Here is a 17,622-nt window from a genome sequence, read left to right as displayed (position 1 = left end):
ATTGTTAGATTTTTATGTTTATGGCATGAGCTGTTGTGTACAGTAATTGCTTGGCCTCACAAACATAACTAATTGATTCACCACTTTTAATTACATATCTAATTAGCTTATTTGATAGCACCCTACATAGATTTGAATGCAATATCTTGCTCTTCCATATAAAATCTACAGTATAAAATTGTATAAATAAAAGTACATGACTAGGATGTAATCTAGAAATACCTATGTCTACCTCACTTTAAGGATTTGGTCTATTCATGAAGCAGTGAAAAGTGTGGAGAAGTGAGCCAGTGGAGAAGTTGCCCATGGCAACCAATCAGCATTGAAGTAACAGTTATAATTTGCATACTATACAACTGTACGGAGCAGCCGATTGGTTGCCATGGGCAACTTCTCCGCAGGCTCAGTTCTCCACTCTTCACTGCTTGATGAATAGACCCCTTAATACTCAGACTACCTGTAAACTTAGTTGATGCTTAAAAAAATGAAGACAGCGCCACTACTGGTAGATTTGAGAATTACATTTGCCATAGTGCTAGTGAATGACAGGACACCCCTATCAGAGCGGTACAGTACAATATTCTATCACTCAGGTGAGGGTTCTGTTATTTTAATGCAATTAATAATAAAGCACATTACAACTATATTTATTTTTCTCTCTTTTTTTTATTCTTCTAGTTTGTAGCTCATCCAAACTGTCAGCAGCAACTTCTATCCATCTGGTATGAGAATATATCAGGCTTGCGGCAGCAGACTACTGCAGTCAAATTTCTGGTGGTTTTGGCTGTTGCGGTTGGGTTGCCATTTCTCGCTATGGTTTACTGGATTGCCCCTTGCAGTAAGGTAATCAATACCTGGGAAAAAATAAAGTGTATTCAAAATATAGACTCCCTACTGTGAGCAGCAGGTAGTATGAGGCACAGTACCCCATGTGTACAGTAGTACAGAGAACATAACACATCGCCATCTAGTGGTTGGAGACTAAACTTCTTTATTTATTTGTATGAAGGGCATTACTTATACATTATGGAATTTGATACTATAAAATGCAATATTTGTGAAATTGAGACATGTAAGTATATATATATATATATATATATATATATATATATATACACACATATATACAGTACCAGTTACAAGGTTGGACGCACCTTCTCATTGAACGGTTTTTATTTACTTTAATTATTTTCTACATTGTAATTTAATACTGAAGACATCAAAACTATGAAAGAACACACATGGAATTATGTTGTAAACAGAACAGTGTTAAACAAATCAAAATATGTTTTATATTATAGATTCCTCAAAGTAGCCCCCTTTGCTTTGATGACAGCTTTGCACACTCTTGGCATTCTCTCAATCAGCTTCATGAGGAGGTCTCTTGGAATGGTTTTTCAACAGTCTTGAAGGAGTTCCCAGAAGTGCTGAGCACTTTTTGGCTGCTTTTCCTTCACTCTGCAGTCCAACTCATCCCAAACCATCTCAGTTGGGTTTAGGTCGGGTGATTGTGGAGGCCAGGTCATCTGACGCAGCACTCCATCACTTTCCTTCTGTGTCAAGTAGCCCTTACATAGCCTGGAGGTGTGTTTGGGGTCATTGTCTTGTTGAAAAACAAATGATGGTCCCAGTAAGTGCTAACCAGATGGGATGGCATGGCGCTGCAGAATGCTGTGGTAGCCATGCTGGTTAAGTGTTCCTTGAATTTTGAAAAAATCACCAACAGTGTCACCAGCAAAGCACCCCCACACCATCACACCTCCTCCTCCATGCTTCACAGTGGGAACCACACATGCCGAAACCATCCGCTCACCTTCTCTGCGTCTCACAGAGACACGGCGGTTGGAACCAAAAATCTAAAATTTGGACTCATCACCAAACAATTATCTTCTTCTTGTTGTTCATCCTCAGTAGTGGCTTCTTTGCCACAATTCGACCATGAAAGCCTGATTCACGCAGTCTCCTCTGAACAGTTGATGTTGAGATTTGTCTGCTACTTGAACTCTTGAAGAATTTATGTGGGCTCTAATCTGAGGTGCTGTTAAGTAGCGGTTTCTGAGGCTGGTAACTCTAATGAACTTATCCTCTGCAGCAGAGGTTACTCTTGGTCTTCCTTTCATGGGATGGTCCTCATGAGAGCCAGTGTCATCATAGCATTTCATGGTTTTTGCAACTGCACTGGAGGATACATTCAAAGTTCTTGAAATTTTCCGTATCGACTGACCTTCATGTCTTAAAGTAATGATGAACTGTCATTTCCCTTTACTGAGTTGTGTGGTTCGTGCCATAATATGAATTACAACAGTAGTCAAATAGGGGTGTCCACTGTGTGCTAACCCTACCTCTGCACAACACAACTGATGGTCTCAAACACGTTAAGAAAGCAAGTAATTCCACAGATTGACTCTTTACAAGGCACAACTGTTAATGCAAAACCATTCCAGGAGACTACCTCACGAAGCTGATTGAGAGAATGCCAAGAGTGTGCAAAGCTATCATCAAAGCAAAAGGGGGCTACTTTGAGGAATCTAAAATATAAAACATATTTTGATTTGTTTTACACTTTTTTTTGTCTACAACATAGTTCCATATGTGTTCATTCATAGTTTTGATGTCTTCAGTATTAATCTACAATGTATAAAATATTTGAAATAAATTAAAACCATTGAATGAGATTTATGGAAAATTAAAGCATAATGAGAAGTCCACCTGTAATTGTTAGAGGAGCTAGTGGGCTTCTCCCCTAAGTGATATGTAGTTCCAAAATATCCAGCACGCCTTGTCCTTATAGCATCTTAAGGTGTGTACACACGGTGACATTTCTTCTTTCGCTTTTGACTACATAGGAAAGTTAGTGGAAATCGCAAGGTGTTAGGCAGCTTGCGATACCGATTCGATCCCAATGCGCGTTCCTTCGGGCTTGGTATCGCAAGGCTAGATAGACTTTGCAGGCAATCTTGACTATCTAGTGTACTATCTACAGGGTCAGACTGGCCCACAGTGGTACAGGGGAAACCACCGATGGGCCCCACTGCCAGGGAGCCCACTCCTTACTCTAGGGCTCATGCTCCAGACTGTGCACTTGTATTATACATGGTAGATATGTTGAATTACACTGCACAAGTCTATTGTGTATTTCAAGCCTCTGTGGGAGTAGGCCACACCCCCTTAGTAGGCTGACCACACCCCTAAGTATGGACCCCTATCACTGCATTTCCCCGGTGGGCCCTGCATGCACCAGGCTGACACTGACTATCAAGTACAAAGTATAGTCAAAATTGTACATAGACAAAATCGGAAGTCAAAATCGATGCTCCTGGGCTCTGGGGGAGTTCAAGAGAAATCGCATAGTCAAAATCGGGCATAGACAATATCTCACCGTGTGTGCACATCTTTAGTGGAAAATTTAGTCCCAGTCAATGTATCATTTATCAATTTAGTATTTAATAGAAAACAGGTTCTAACTTGCTTGCAGTAAGTGAGAAAACACCTTATTTGCTTTAAATCGCAAAGTAAATTTCTCAAATGTAAGTAGGTTTTTTCTATCTAAATACAATGATTAGCAGGATGTCTGGTGTGGTTTCTATGGTGATTACTGTACTCTGGGCAAGAAGGAAAGCTGCTACATTAAGTGAACCCTGGATCATTTCTGACTTTGTTTATCACCATGGTTTATGCAATATTTTGTCTCCTACAGCTGGGTAAAATAATGCGTGGCCCTTTCATGAAGTTTGTAGCCCATGCGGCCTCGTTTACTATTTTCCTTGGCCTGCTAGTGATGAATGCAGCCGACAGATTCGAAGGCACCAAAATTCTTCCTAACGAGAGTATCACAGATCACGCCAAGCAGCTGTTCAGGATGAAAACGTCCTGCTTCTCCTGGATGGAATTGCTCATTATTTCCTGGGTAATAGGTAAAGATTTTTCATTTGCAAGTGCTCCATACCATAGCTAATTTATGTGCATCTAAGCACATAATTTAATGACGTGGACAGGCCATGTGGCCGAGCCTTACTTATTGTATATTCATGTCAACATGTGAAATGCTTAATTCCCTGCTGTTTAGACTAGGATTTGCATTATTGTGCAGTGTATTAATTTTTAAAAATATATTTTTATTTCTTCTTTTTTTATTTGAATGCACTAGCCTCTGTTGCCTATTTACAGGTCTATTCATGAAGCAGTGAGAGCCAGTGGAAAAGTTGCCCATGACAACCAATCAGCTGCTACGTATCATTTTATAGTATGCACTTGATAAATGTTACGTCAAAGCTGATTGGCTGCCATGGGCAACCAATCTCCACTGGCTCATTTCTCCACTCTTTTCACTGCTTCATGAATAGACCCGTTAGTATGCAATATTCCTCAGCCACTTTTACACAATAATCATATTTCCTATAAAGCTAACACCAGAAGCCAAATGTAATAGAGTGAGAGTTTCAGAAAGTGAGAGATTTGGTAAGGTTTTGTGTTTTTTTTTTAAAGTGGCAATCATTTACACTGCAAAACCAGGTTGATCTTGCTGTGTAAATGATTGCCACTTTAAAAAAAAACCTGAAAAACCTTACCAAATCTCTCACTTTCTGAAACTCTAACTCTATTACATTTGGCCCCAGGTTTATATGTCGTTTGACTTTTAACTTTTTATTTTGCCTCCTTCACAAATATTATTCAAACTGTATCTTATATGTATCATAGGTTACTAGAATGATGATTCCAACATTATAAAATATATATTATTTTATAAATTACTGACATGAGGACTGAATTAATGGCCACATAGTTCTGCGTCTGAAAATAATGTAGTGTCTATTGTGAGAAGAGGAGGAGCTGTGCCTTGTATTTTGTGGATGTGGCCAGTGCCATATAGACATCACCCTACACTATCTGTCGACATGAGAATAGTCAACACAAAATGGTCAACACACCTTTTGTTTTGTTTTTTAAAAACATTTTTAATTTTTGGGGTTAGCATGGATAGTTTTTTCATCTGGAACCACCATTTGTAGAAAAACTTCCTCTCACGGGCTGAATCCAAAGACGGCGACACTCACCAGGCGATTTAGTATACCACGCTTTGGACACGGTGTCCCGCTTCACTCGCCACAAGGCTACTAAAGGTTATGATTTGTGACATTTGTGACATGAAAGGAAAAAGGAGCTGTAGTCCCATCTGCATCACCCCATTGTTAATCTTAGAGATGTGCACTTGAAATTTTTCGGGTTTTGTGTTTTGGTTTTGGGTTCGGTTCCGCGGCCGTGTTTTGGGTTCGACCGCGTTTTGGCAAAACCTCACCGAATTTTTTTTGTCGGATTCGGGTGTGTTTTGGATTCGAGTGTTTTTTTCAAAAAACACTAAAAAACAGCTTAAATCATAGAATTTGGGGGTCATTTTGATCCCAAAGTATTATTAACCTCAAAAACCATAATTTCCACTCATTTTCAGTCTATTCTGAATACCTCACACCTCACAATATTATTTTTAGTCCTAAAATTTGCACCGAGGTCGCTGGATGACTAAGCTAAGCGACCCTAGTGGCCGACACAAACACCTGGCCCATCTAGGAGTGGCACTGCAGTGTCACGCAGGATGGCCCTTCCAAAAAACACTCCCCAAACAGCACATGACGCAAAGAAAAAAAGAGGCGCAATGAGGTAGCTGTGTGAGTAAGCTAAGCGACCCTAGTGGCCGACACAAACACCTGGCCCATCTAGGAGTGGCACTGCAGTGTCACGCAGGATGGCCCTTCCAAAAAACACTCCCCAAACAGCACATGACGCAAAGGAAAAAAGAGGCGCAATGAGGTAGCTGTGTGAGTAAGATAAGCGACCCTAGTGGCCGACACAAACACCTGGCCCATCTAGGAGTGGCACTGCAGTGTCACGCAGGATGGCCCTTCCAAAAAACACTCCCCAAACAGCACATGACGCAAAGAAAAAAAGAGGCGCAATGAGGTAGCTGTGTGAGTAAGCTAAGCGACCCTAGTGGCCGACACAAACACCTGGCCCATCTAGGAGTGGCACTGCAGTGTCACGCAGGATGGCCCTTCCAAAAAACACTCCCCAAACAGCACATGACGCAAAGAAAAAAAGAGGCGCAATGAGGTAGCTGTGTGAGTAAGATAAGCGACCCTAGTGGCCGACACAAACACCTGGCCCATCTAGGAGTGGCACTGCAGTGTCACGCAGGATGGCCCTTCCAAAAAACACTCCCCAAACAGCACATGACGCAAAGAAAAAAAGAGGCGCAATGAGGTAGCTGTGTGAGTAAGCTAAGCGACCCTAGTGGCCGACACAAACACCTGGCCCATCTAGGAGTGGCACTGCAGTGTCACGCAGGATGGCCCTTCCAAAAAATACTCCCCAAACAGCACATGACGCAAAGAAAAATTAAAGAAAAAAGAGGTGCAAGATGGAATTGTCCTTGGGCCCTCCCACCCACCCTTATGTTGTATAAACAGGACATGCACACTTTAACCAACCCATCATTTCAGTGACAGGGTCTGCCACACGACTGTGACTGAAATGACGGGTTGGTTTGGACCCCCACCAAAAAAGAAGCAATTAATCTCTCCTTGCACAAACTGGCTCTACAGAGGCAAGATGTCCACCTCATCATCATCCTCCGATATATCACCGTGTACATCCCCCTCCTCACAGATTATCAATTCGTCCCCACTGGAATCCACCATCTCAGCTCCCTGTGTACTTTGTGGAGGCAATTGCTGCTGGTCAATGTCTCCACGGAGGAATTGATTATAATTCATTTTAATGAACATCATCTTCTCCACATTTTCTGGAAGTAACCTCGTACGCCGATTGCTGACAAGGTGAGCGGCGGCACTAAACACTCTTTCGGAGTACACACTTGTGGGAGGGCAACTTAGGTAGAATAAAGCCAGTTTGTGCAAGGGCCTCCAAATTGCCTCTTTTTCCTGCCAGTATAAGTACGGACTGTGTGACGTGCCTACTTGGATGCGGTCACTCATATAATCCTCCACCATTCTTTCAATGGGGAGAGAATCATATGCAGTGACAGTAGACGACATGTCCGTAATCGTTGTCAGGTCCTTCAGTCCGGACCAGATGTCAGCATCAGCAGTCGCTCCAGACTGCCCTGCATCACCGCCAGCGGGTGGGCTCGGAATTCTGAGCCTTTTCCTCGCACCCCCAGTTGCGGGAGAATGTGAAGGAGGAGATGTTGACAGGTCGCGTTCCGCTTGACTTGACAATTTTCTCACCAGCAGGTCTTTGAACCCCAGCAGACTTGTGTCTGCCGGAAAGAGAGATCCAAGGTAGGTTTTAAATCTAGGATCGAGCACGGTGGCCAAAATGTAGTGATCTGATTTCAACAGATTGACCACCCGTGAATCCTTGTTAAGCGAATTAAGGGCTCCATCCACAAGTCCCACATGCCTAGCGGAATCGCTCCGTGTTAGCTCCTCCTTCAATGTCTCCAGCTTCTTCTGCAAAAGCCTGATGAGGGGAATGACCTGACTCAGGCTGGCAGTGTCTGAACTGACTTCACGTGTGGCAAGTTCAAAGGGCAGCAGAACCTTGCACAACGTTGAAATCATTCTCCACTGCGCTTGAGACAGGTGCATTCCACCTCCTATATTGTGCTGAATTGTATAGGCTTGAATGGCCTTTTGCTGCTCCTCCAACCTCTGAAGCATATATAGGGTTGAATTCCACCTCGTTACCACTTCTTGCTTCAGATGATGGCAGGGCAGGTTCAGGCGTTTTTGGTGTTGTTCCAGTCTTCTGTACGTGGTGCCTGTACGCCGAAAGTGTCCCGCAATTCTTCTGGCCACCGACAGCATCTCTTGCACGCCCCTGTTGTTTTTTAAAAAATTCTGCACCACCAAATTCAAGGTATGTGCAAAACATGGGACGTGCTGGAATTTGCCCATATTTAATGCACACACAATATTGCTGGCGTTGTCCGATGCCACAAATCCACAGGAGAGTCCAATTGGGGTAAGCCATTCCGCGATGATCTTCCTCAGTTGCCGTAAGAGGTTTTCAGCTGTGTGCGTATTCTGGAAACCGGTGATACAAAGCGTAGCCTGCCTAGGAAAGAGTTGGCGTTTGCGAGATGCTGCTACTGGTGCCGCCGCTGCTGTTCTTGCGGCGGGAGTCCATACATCTACCCAGTGGGCTGTCACAGTCATATAGTCCTGACCCTGCCCTGCTCCACTTGTCCACATGTCCGTGGTTAAGTGGACATTGGGTACAACTGCATTTTTTAGGACACTGGTGAGTCTTTTTCTGACGTCCGTGTACATTCTCGGTATCGCCTGCCTAGAGAAGTGGAACCTAGATGGTATTTGGTAACGGGGGCACACTACCTCAAGAAATTGTCTAGTTCCCTGTGAACTAACGGCGGATACCGGACGCACGTCTAACACCAACATAGTTGTCAAGGCCTCAGTTATCCGCTTTGCAACAGGATGACTGCTGTGATATTTCATCTTCCTCGCAAAGGACTGTTGGACAGTCAATTGCTTGGTGGAAGTAGTAAAAGTGGGCTTACGACTTCCCCTCTGGGATGACCATCGACTCCCAGCAGCAACAACAGCAGCGCCAGCAGCAGTAGGCGTTACACGCAAGGATGCATCGGAGGAATCCCAGGCAGGAGAGGACTCGTCAGAATTGCCAGTGACATGGCCTGCAGGACTATTGGCATTCCTGGGGAAGGAGGAAATTGACACTGAGGGAGTTGGTGGGGTGGTTTGCGTGAGCTTGGTTACAAGAGGAAGGGATTTACTGGTCAGTGGACTGCTTCCGCTGTCGCCCAAAGTTTTTGAACTTGTCACTGACTTATTATGAATGCGCTGCAGGTGACGTATAAGGGAGGATGTTCCGAGGTGGTTAACGTCCTTACCCCTACTTATTACAGCTTGACAAAGGCAACACACGGCTTGACAAATGTTGTCCGCATTTCTGTTGAAATACTTCCACACCGAAGAGCTGATTTTTTTGGTATTTTCACCAGGCATGTCAACGGCCCTATTCCTCCCACGGACAACAGGTGTCTCCCCGGGTGCCTGACTTAAACAAACCACCTCACCATCAGAATCCTCCTTGTCAATTTCCTCCCCAGCGCCAGCAACACCCATATCCTCCTCATCCTGGTGTACTTCAACACTGACATCTTCAATCTGACTATCAGGAACTGGACTGCGGGTGCTCCTTCCAGCACTTGCAGGGGGCGTGCAAATGGTGGAAGGCGCATGCTCTTCACGTCCAGTGTTGGGAAGGTCAGGCATCGCAACCGACACAATTGGACTCTCCTTGTGGATTTGGGATTTCGAAGAATGCACAGTTCTTTGCGGTGCTATTGCCAGCTTGAGTCTTTTCATTTTTCTAGCGAGAGGCTGAGTGCTTCCATCCTCATGTGAAGCTGAACCACTAGCCATGAACATAGGCCAGGGCCTCAGCCGTTCCTTGCCACTCCGTGTGGTAAATGGCATATTGGCAAGTTTACGCTTCTCCTCCGACAATTTTATTTTAGATTTTTGAGTCCTTTTTTTACTGATATTTGGTGTTTTGGATTTTACATGCTCTGTACTATGACATTGGGCATCGGCCTTGGCAGACGACGTTGCTGGCATTTCATCGTCTCGGCCATGACTAGTGGCAGCAGCTTCAGCACGAGGTGGAAGTCGATCTTGATCTTTCCCTAATTTTGGAACCTCAACATTTTTGTTCTCCATATTTTAATAGGCACAACTAAAAGGTACCTCAGGTAAACAATGGAGATGGATGGATACTAGTATACTTATGGATGGACGAGCGACTGCCGACACAGAGGTAGCTACAGCCGTGGACTACCGTACTGTGTCTGCTGCTAATATAGACTGGATGATAATGAGATAAAATTAAAATATATATATATATATCACACTAGTACTGCAGCCGGACAGGTATATATTATGTAATGACGGACCTGCTGGACACTGTCTGTCAGCACTGCAGACTCCTAAAGTAAGCTACTAGTATCAAGAAGATAGAAAAAAAAAATAAACCACGGGTAGGTGGTATACAATTATGGATGGACGAGCGACTGCCGACACAGAGGTAGCTACAGCCGTGGACTACCGTACTGTGTCTGCTGCTAATATAGACTGGATGATAATGAGATAAAATTAAAATATATATATATATCACACTAGTACTGCAGCCTGACAGGTATATATTATGTAATGACGGACCTGCTGGACACTGTCTGTCAGCACTGCAGACTCCTAAAGTAAGCTACTAGTATCAAGAAGATAGAAAAAAAAAATAAACCACGGGTAGGTGGTATACAATTATGGATGGACGAGCGACTGCCGACACAGAGGTAGCTACAGCCGTGGACTACCGTACTGTGTCTGCTGCTAATATAGACTGGATGATAATGAGATAAAATTAAAATATATATATATATATATATATCACACTAGTACTGCAGCCGGACAGGTATATATTATGTAATGACGGACCTGCTGGACACTGTCTGTCAGCACTGCAGACTCCTAAAGTAAGCTACTAGTATCAAGAAGATAGAAAAAAAAAATAAACCACGGGTAGGTGGTATACAATTATGGATGGACGAGCGACTGCCGACACAGAGGTAGCTACAGCCGTGGACTACCGTACTGTGTCTGCTGCTAATATAGACTGGATGATAATGAGATAAAATTAAAATATATATATATATCACACTAGTACTGCAGCCGGACAGGTATATATTATGTAATGACGGACCTGCTGGACACTGTCTGTCAGACTCAGCACTGCAGACTCCTAAAGTAAGCTACTAGTATCAAGAAGATAGAAAAAATAAATAAACCACGGGTAGGTGGTATACAATTATGGATGGACGAGCGACTGCCGACACAGAGGTAGCTACAGCCGTGGACTACCGTACTGTGTCTGCTGCTAATATAGACTGGATGATAATGAGATAAAATTAAAATATATATATATATATATCACACTAGTACTGCAGCCGGACAGGTATATATTATGTAATGACGGACCTGCTGGACACTGTCTGTCAGCACTGCAGACTCCTAAAGTAAGCTACTAGTATCAAGAAGATAGAAAAGAAAAAAAAACCACGGGTAGGTGGTATACAATTATGGATGGACGAGCGACTGCCGACACAGAGGTAGCTACAGCCGTGGACTACCGTACTGTGTCTGCTGCTAATATAGACTGGATGATAATGAGATAAAATTAAAATATATATATATATATATCACACTAGTACTGCAGCCGGACAGGTATATATTATGTAATGACGGACCTGCTGGACACTGTCTGCAGAATGCGTTTATAAAAACACCACACGACGAGTGTTTAACTTTTTCAGGCAGACAATCACAATATACTGGTGGTCAGCAGACAATCACAATACTGGTGGTCAGTGGTCACTGGTCAGTCACACTGGCAGTGGCACTCTGGCAGCAAAAGTGTGCACTGTACTTAAAATATGTACTCCTGCTATAACTGCTCCCCAGTCTCCCCCACAATTAAGCTGTGTGAGCAGTGAGCACTCAGCAGTCAGATAATGATATACAGTATATGATGCAGCACACTGGGCTGAGCACAGATATGGTATGTGTGACTGTGTCACACTGTGTATCGTTTTTTTTTCAGGCAGAGAACGGATTCATTAAACTGGTGGCCCTGGTCACTGCCACTGGTCACACTATCAGCAGCAAGTAGTACTCCTCCTATATTATGCTCCCCAAAATTTGTGTCTCTCTCTCTCTAGTACTATTAGTCACTCTAAACGGAGAGGACGCCAGCCACGTCCTCTCCCTATCAATCTCAATGCACGTGTGAAAATGGCGGCGACGCGCGGCTCCTTATATAGAATCCGAGTCTCGCGATAGAATCCGAGCCTCGCGAGAATCCGACAGCGGGATGATGACGTTCGGGCGCGCTCGGGTTAACCGAGCAAGGCGGGAGGATCCGAGCCTGCTCGGCCCCGTGTAAAAAAAGCTGAAGTTCGGCGGGTTCGGATTCAGAGAAACCGAACCCGCTCATCTCTAGTTAATCTGGCCCTGATTTACTCCACCACCACCTTTCTTTGACCCCCACCCTAGGTGGGCATAATGTTAAGTCTTCCTGCAGTTGCACTATTCACCTTTTTAGGTAAGGTCATTTTTGCCAACAAATTTTACAAATGGGATTTTCACTACAATATAATATTTGATTGTTGTCAATTATGTAAATGGCCATTAATGAATACAAAAAAATAAAGATTAGTTAAACTTAGAATAAACATCAGATTTCATCATTGATTATTTAGAAGTAAAGCACATTACTGCAGTATTATTATTAGCTGTGTCTGACATCATGGAGGGCTTCACGCAGGAAGTGCGCAGTATGTCTACAGCAGGGGCAGAATTTCTACAGGGGGATCCCTGAAAATGGGAGTTTTGGGGGATATGGCACAAATATATTTTCAGAAATATGCGTATAAAGCTAAATTGTTTTGTTTCTGTTTTAAACTGCGAGCGTATATATTAAATACAGGGAATTGTCTAGCCTTATTCCTAGCCTTAATGTACACAGCTGACATACAACATACACAAAACGGTACTCAAAACTAACATATACAGATGTGTCCACATACATCTTTGCTATATACCGCCATGTATGGCACGGTTTTGTATGCCATAGACTCAGAGAGTAATAGGCCCTACACACTGGCCGATCCGCCGCCGAGCTGCCCGACGGCGGATACGGGCGACCCGGCGGCGGGGGGGGGGGGGGGGCAGTGACGGGGGGAGTGAAGTTTCTTCACTCCCCCCGTCACCCGGCTGCATTGAAGTGCAGGCAAATTAGCATATTGGCCTGCAGGCACAGCCGACGGGGCACCAGTGATGAACGAGCGCGGAGCTGCGCATCGTTCATCGCTGGAGCCTCCACACTGCACGATATGAACGTTAGCTCATTCATATGGTGCAGTCATGTCGGCCAGTGTGTAGGGCCCTTTAGCCATGCCTTGTGCTTTTTCTTAATTCGCTTCTTTAATATATTACTTTATACATATTCTATCATGGCAAACAAAATTTTTAAAATCCATCCACTCGCTTACTTGTGAAAAACAGCTTAGCATGTATGTATGTCCTTGAAGTCTTCCCAGCTCCAGTCCTCATGGACCCCTAACAGTGCGTGTTTTACAGGTCTACTAGTTGTTACACAGGTGTAGTCATTACTGGCAGACAAATTGTTAAAGATCCACAGGTGGTTCTAATTATATCACTGATACTGAGGAGATCTGTAAAACATGCACTGTTAGGGGTCCCTCCCTGTGGGTACGGGAGCTGGGAAACACCGTTCTAAACCAGATTGGCTGTTCTACATTACCACCTGCTGGCCAAAAGTTCTACTGCAGCAGCTTTTTTTTTTTTTTACTTTAGGTACATGGGGATCATTCCGAGTTGTTCGCTCGTTGCCAATTTTCGCAACGGAGCGATTAAGGCAAAAATGCGCATGCGCATGGTTTGCAGTGCGCATGCGGTTAGTATTTTAACACAAAACTTAGTAGATTTACTCACGTCCGCCCAAAGATTTTTCATCGTTGAAGTGATCGGAGTGTGATTGACAGGAAGTGGGTGTTTCTGGGCGGAAACTGGCCATTTTCTGGGAGTGTGCAGAAAAACGACGGCGTGTCGGGGAAAAACGCGGGAGTGTTTGGAGAAACGGGGGAGTGGCTGGGTGAACGCTGGGCGTGTGTGTGTGACGTCAAACCAGGAACGAAACGGCCTGAGCTGATCGCAATCTGTGAGTAAGTCTCGAGCTACTCAGAAACTGCTAAGAAATTTCTATTCGCAATTCTGCTAATCTTTCGTTCGCAATTCTGCTAAGCTAAGATTCACTCCCAGAGGGCGGCGGCTTAGCGTGTGCAATGCTGCTAAAAGCAGCTAGCGAGCGAACAACTCGTAATCACCCCCATAATGTCCTTCAAGTCTTTCCCACATAAAATGTTCATGTTCAAAAACTTAGTTCCAAAAAAGTGTAATTGATCATTTTATGTTTACGTTTTTGTGGCCTGTGTAAAGTGCTCTCAGTGTAAAGTGGTTAGAATGCCCTGAGTTCTATAACCTCTGACAATTATCACTTCTTGGTTACCTTCCTAAGCTTCTAGTGAGTTACGCTTTCCATGCTGTAAATGGGGCACAGTGTCAGCCAGGGCTTAGATTAAGCATTGGAGCACTTTTATAATGAGAAAAACAGCAACCTCTATTCCCACTCCTCCATAGCGACATGGGAAACGTTATGTGTAGTTGGATTGTGGTTTCATGAAGCTGCCAATTTGAGCCCAAATTCCATCCTATGGTAGACACTTTGCCAGTACTGCCCTATTCCCCCCCCCCCTCCTGGTGGGCACTGCAGGGTATGGGGCAGAGCATTTTGCACTATTTTCACCCCGCTCCCGTGGAGCAACAACGCAATTTGCAGCAACTCTCGGAGGGGGTGATTTGCTTTGCTGAGAATGTCGGCATCACGTCTCTGTCCCGCCTATTCGCCCTGTGAAGTGGGTAGACAGCCGGAGGGATACCTGCTCTCTGGGAGACCAGGGCAACTGGGGAGAATCCCTAACATTCCGGCAGAGAATGCAAATTTGAATGAATGAAATACATAATGGCCCTCATTCCGAGTTGATCGCTCGCAAGGCGAATTTAGCAGAGTTGCTCACGCTAAGCCTACGCCTACTGGGAGTGTATCTTAGCTTCTTAAAATTGCGACCGATGTATTCGCAAAATTGCGATTACAAACTACTTAGCAGTTTCAGAGTAGCTTCAGACTTACTCGGCATCTGCGATCAGTTCAGTGCTTGTCGTTCCTGGTTTGACGTCATAAACACACCCAGCGTTCGCCCAGACACTCCCCCGTTTCTCCGGCCACTCCTGCGTTTTTTCCAGAAACGGTAGCGTTTTTATCCACACGACCCTAAAACGCAGTGTTTCCGCCCAGTAACACCCATTTCCTGTCAATCACACTACGATCGCCGGAGCGAAGAAAAAGCCGTGAGTAAAAATACTATCTTCATTGTAAAATTACTTGGTGCAGTCGCAGTGCGATTATTGCGCATGCGTACTAAGCGGAATTTCACTGAGATGCGATGAAAATTACCGAGCGAACGACTCGGAATGAGGGCCAATGTACAGTAATGTCAGGTTCCAGACCATGCACTTGAATTCTTTTTTACACCGCCATTAACTGGATGCAGTTTTCATGCAAAGACTACTTTTTTGCAATTAATTTGCTGTTTGGGTAAAATTGCATTCAATGGGGTAAATTTACTAAGATGGGAGCTCTATTTAAGATGGGATGTTGCCCATAGCAACCAATCAGATTCAACTTCTCATTTATCTAGCACCTTCTAGAACAGGGGTGGGCAATTATTTCAGCTGGGGGGCCGCTTAACACTTCCAGCGAATATTCGAGGGCCACACACAAAATACTCAAAAAGAGTCCCCTTTTTACACATTACGGCAGATAGCGTCCCCTTTTTACACATTACGGCAGACATCGTCCCCCTTTTTACACATTACAGCAGACAGCGCCCCCGTTTTTACACATTACGGCAGACATTGTTCCCCTTTTTACACATTACGGCAGACTGCGTCCACTTTTTACACATTACAGCAGACAGCGCCCCCGTTTTTACACATTACGGCAGACATTGTCCCCCTTTTTACACATTACGGCAGACTGCGTCCCCTTTTTACACATTACGGCAGACTGCGTCCCCTTTTTACACATTACGGCAGACATCGTCCCCCTTTTTACACATTACGGCAGACAGCATCACCCTTTTTTACACATTACGGCAGACAGTCCCTACCCCCCTATCCCCTCCCTCCCCTAAACCCATATTGTAGTTTTTAACTCAGCTGCCTCCCCACCCTTAAACCTATATGGCAGCTTAAGCAGTGATCCAGGGGCTGGCAGGACAGGGGGTTTACCTGTTCATCACAGTGGCAGACGATCCCCGCTGTCCGATGATGCCACCTGGAGTCACTGCTGATGTGGCCTCTTGCTCCCGCTCGCTGGCCGCTGCTTCTTCTCCTCACTCAGCCGCCAAGCGCAGTGCCCGCCCCCCGTGCCGCCCAGCGCGCTTGGTAACAGAGGAAATCCCGGTCAGCTGACCTTGTGACGTGACCGGGATTTCCTCAGCGGCGCCTCGTCTGAGAGCAGTGCAATGACAAGCGGCCTGTCGGGCCGCTTGTCATTGCACTCTAATGGGGCACAGCGGGCCAGGCACGATCGGTCCGCGGGCCGCATCCGGCCCGCGGGCCGCCTGTTGCCCACCCCTATTCTAGAACATAATACCTGGAATCTGATTGGTTGCTATGGGCAACATCCCATCTTAAATAGAACTCCCATCTTAGTAAATTTACCCCAATGTGTGTTCATTTCAATAGACAAAAACTTTGTACGGCTTAGAAAAAGCACTGACAGGAGAGGTTGAGGCAGGGGTGCCTCACAGCCTAGATGCTCGGTTCTTATGCACACGGGAGCAGCTGGATGTGTAGTATGTAAAGTGCTTCTCTGTGGCTGCATTTTAGCAGATACCTGTAAATCAGAGTTGGTTGTAGGCATCACACCCAGAACCCTTGCCGTTTGACCAATAAGAATACGATCATGTAAAACAATTGCCTCCTGTTTTGCTATTTTCCATACAGCTTTGGTTGGATTGTATGCTATGAATGGATTTAGTTTGAAAAAAATAAATACAAAATGCATCTTACTGTAACAGATGGTTTCGAATTGATTGTCAAAACAGAACAAAAAAAAACATTTATTCCATATTCTGTTGTCTGTCTGTCCCACAAGTGCCTGTCCCACGTGTATTATATTACATTATATTATGTGATGTATTCTATTTGAGATTTCACACTTTAGTCAATTTCTCTATTTTTCCTAAATCACCGCACATTTGTGTTACCTCTTCTGGGATTATCAACTGTTTCTAGTCTTTGCATATCTCTGTATTCCTTCTTTGGCTTTTCTACACATTGTATAACTGGGAATAACTAAGTCCCAGTCATGGCTATCATTGTACCATAACTCAGTAATAGCTACAAGGTCTAAACTCCCTCGTTCAAGATTAAAATCACTTCAGAGATTTTATCTCCAAAAATATGATAATATGATAATAGCATTTAAAACTGTATCACTCTTCCATGAGATTCCCTCTATTACCAGTAGACATTGCATCATATTCAGGGGGGTGGAGGGATCTGACATATTTTCAGCAGCCCCTTTGAACTAATTTAAATAACCACAAATAAAATGCTGGCATTTCTAACTAAGGGGCCAGTCCAATTAGGGGTGAGTTTGTTTCATGAAATTTATATACAGTGTGTGAATGCACGCACCCCAGAAATTATAGCAAGTGTTTTTCATCAAATGAAAGGAGAGAGAGACAGACAGTGAGGGAGAGAGAGAGAGAGACAGGAAGACAGACGGGGAGGGGGACCAAGCAGGAGAGAGAGAGAAGGTGTCAGTGAGGGGGAGAGAGGGGAGCAAGAGAGAGGGAGAGAGTCAAGAAGACAGAGGGGGACCAAGCAGGAGAGAGAGAGGGTGTCAGTGAGGGGGAGAGAG

At 44.5% G+C, this 17,622-nt stretch overlaps 1 protein-coding gene across 1 annotated transcript in view; it reads left to right on the top strand.

Annotated features, from left to right (window-relative positions):
* Window positions 1-17,622, top strand: part of TRPC6 (transient receptor potential cation channel subfamily C member 6) — a 347,114-nt gene that overhangs the window by 231,129 nt on the left and 98,363 nt on the right. The window contains exons 4-5 of the mRNA XM_063951506.1: window positions 679-843; window positions 3,698-3,914. Coding sequence (XP_063807576.1) covers window positions 679-843; window positions 3,698-3,914 — 382 coding nt within the window. The remainder of the gene's footprint in view (window positions 1-678; window positions 844-3,697; window positions 3,915-17,622) is intronic.

This window comes from Pseudophryne corroboree, chromosome 2 (assembly GCF_028390025.1).
Source record: "Pseudophryne corroboree isolate aPseCor3 chromosome 2, aPseCor3.hap2, whole genome shotgun sequence".
NCBI classification, from domain to species: domain Eukaryota; kingdom Metazoa; phylum Chordata; class Amphibia; order Anura; family Myobatrachidae; genus Pseudophryne; species Pseudophryne corroboree.
This window is presented reverse-complemented; position numbering and strand designations above follow the sequence as displayed.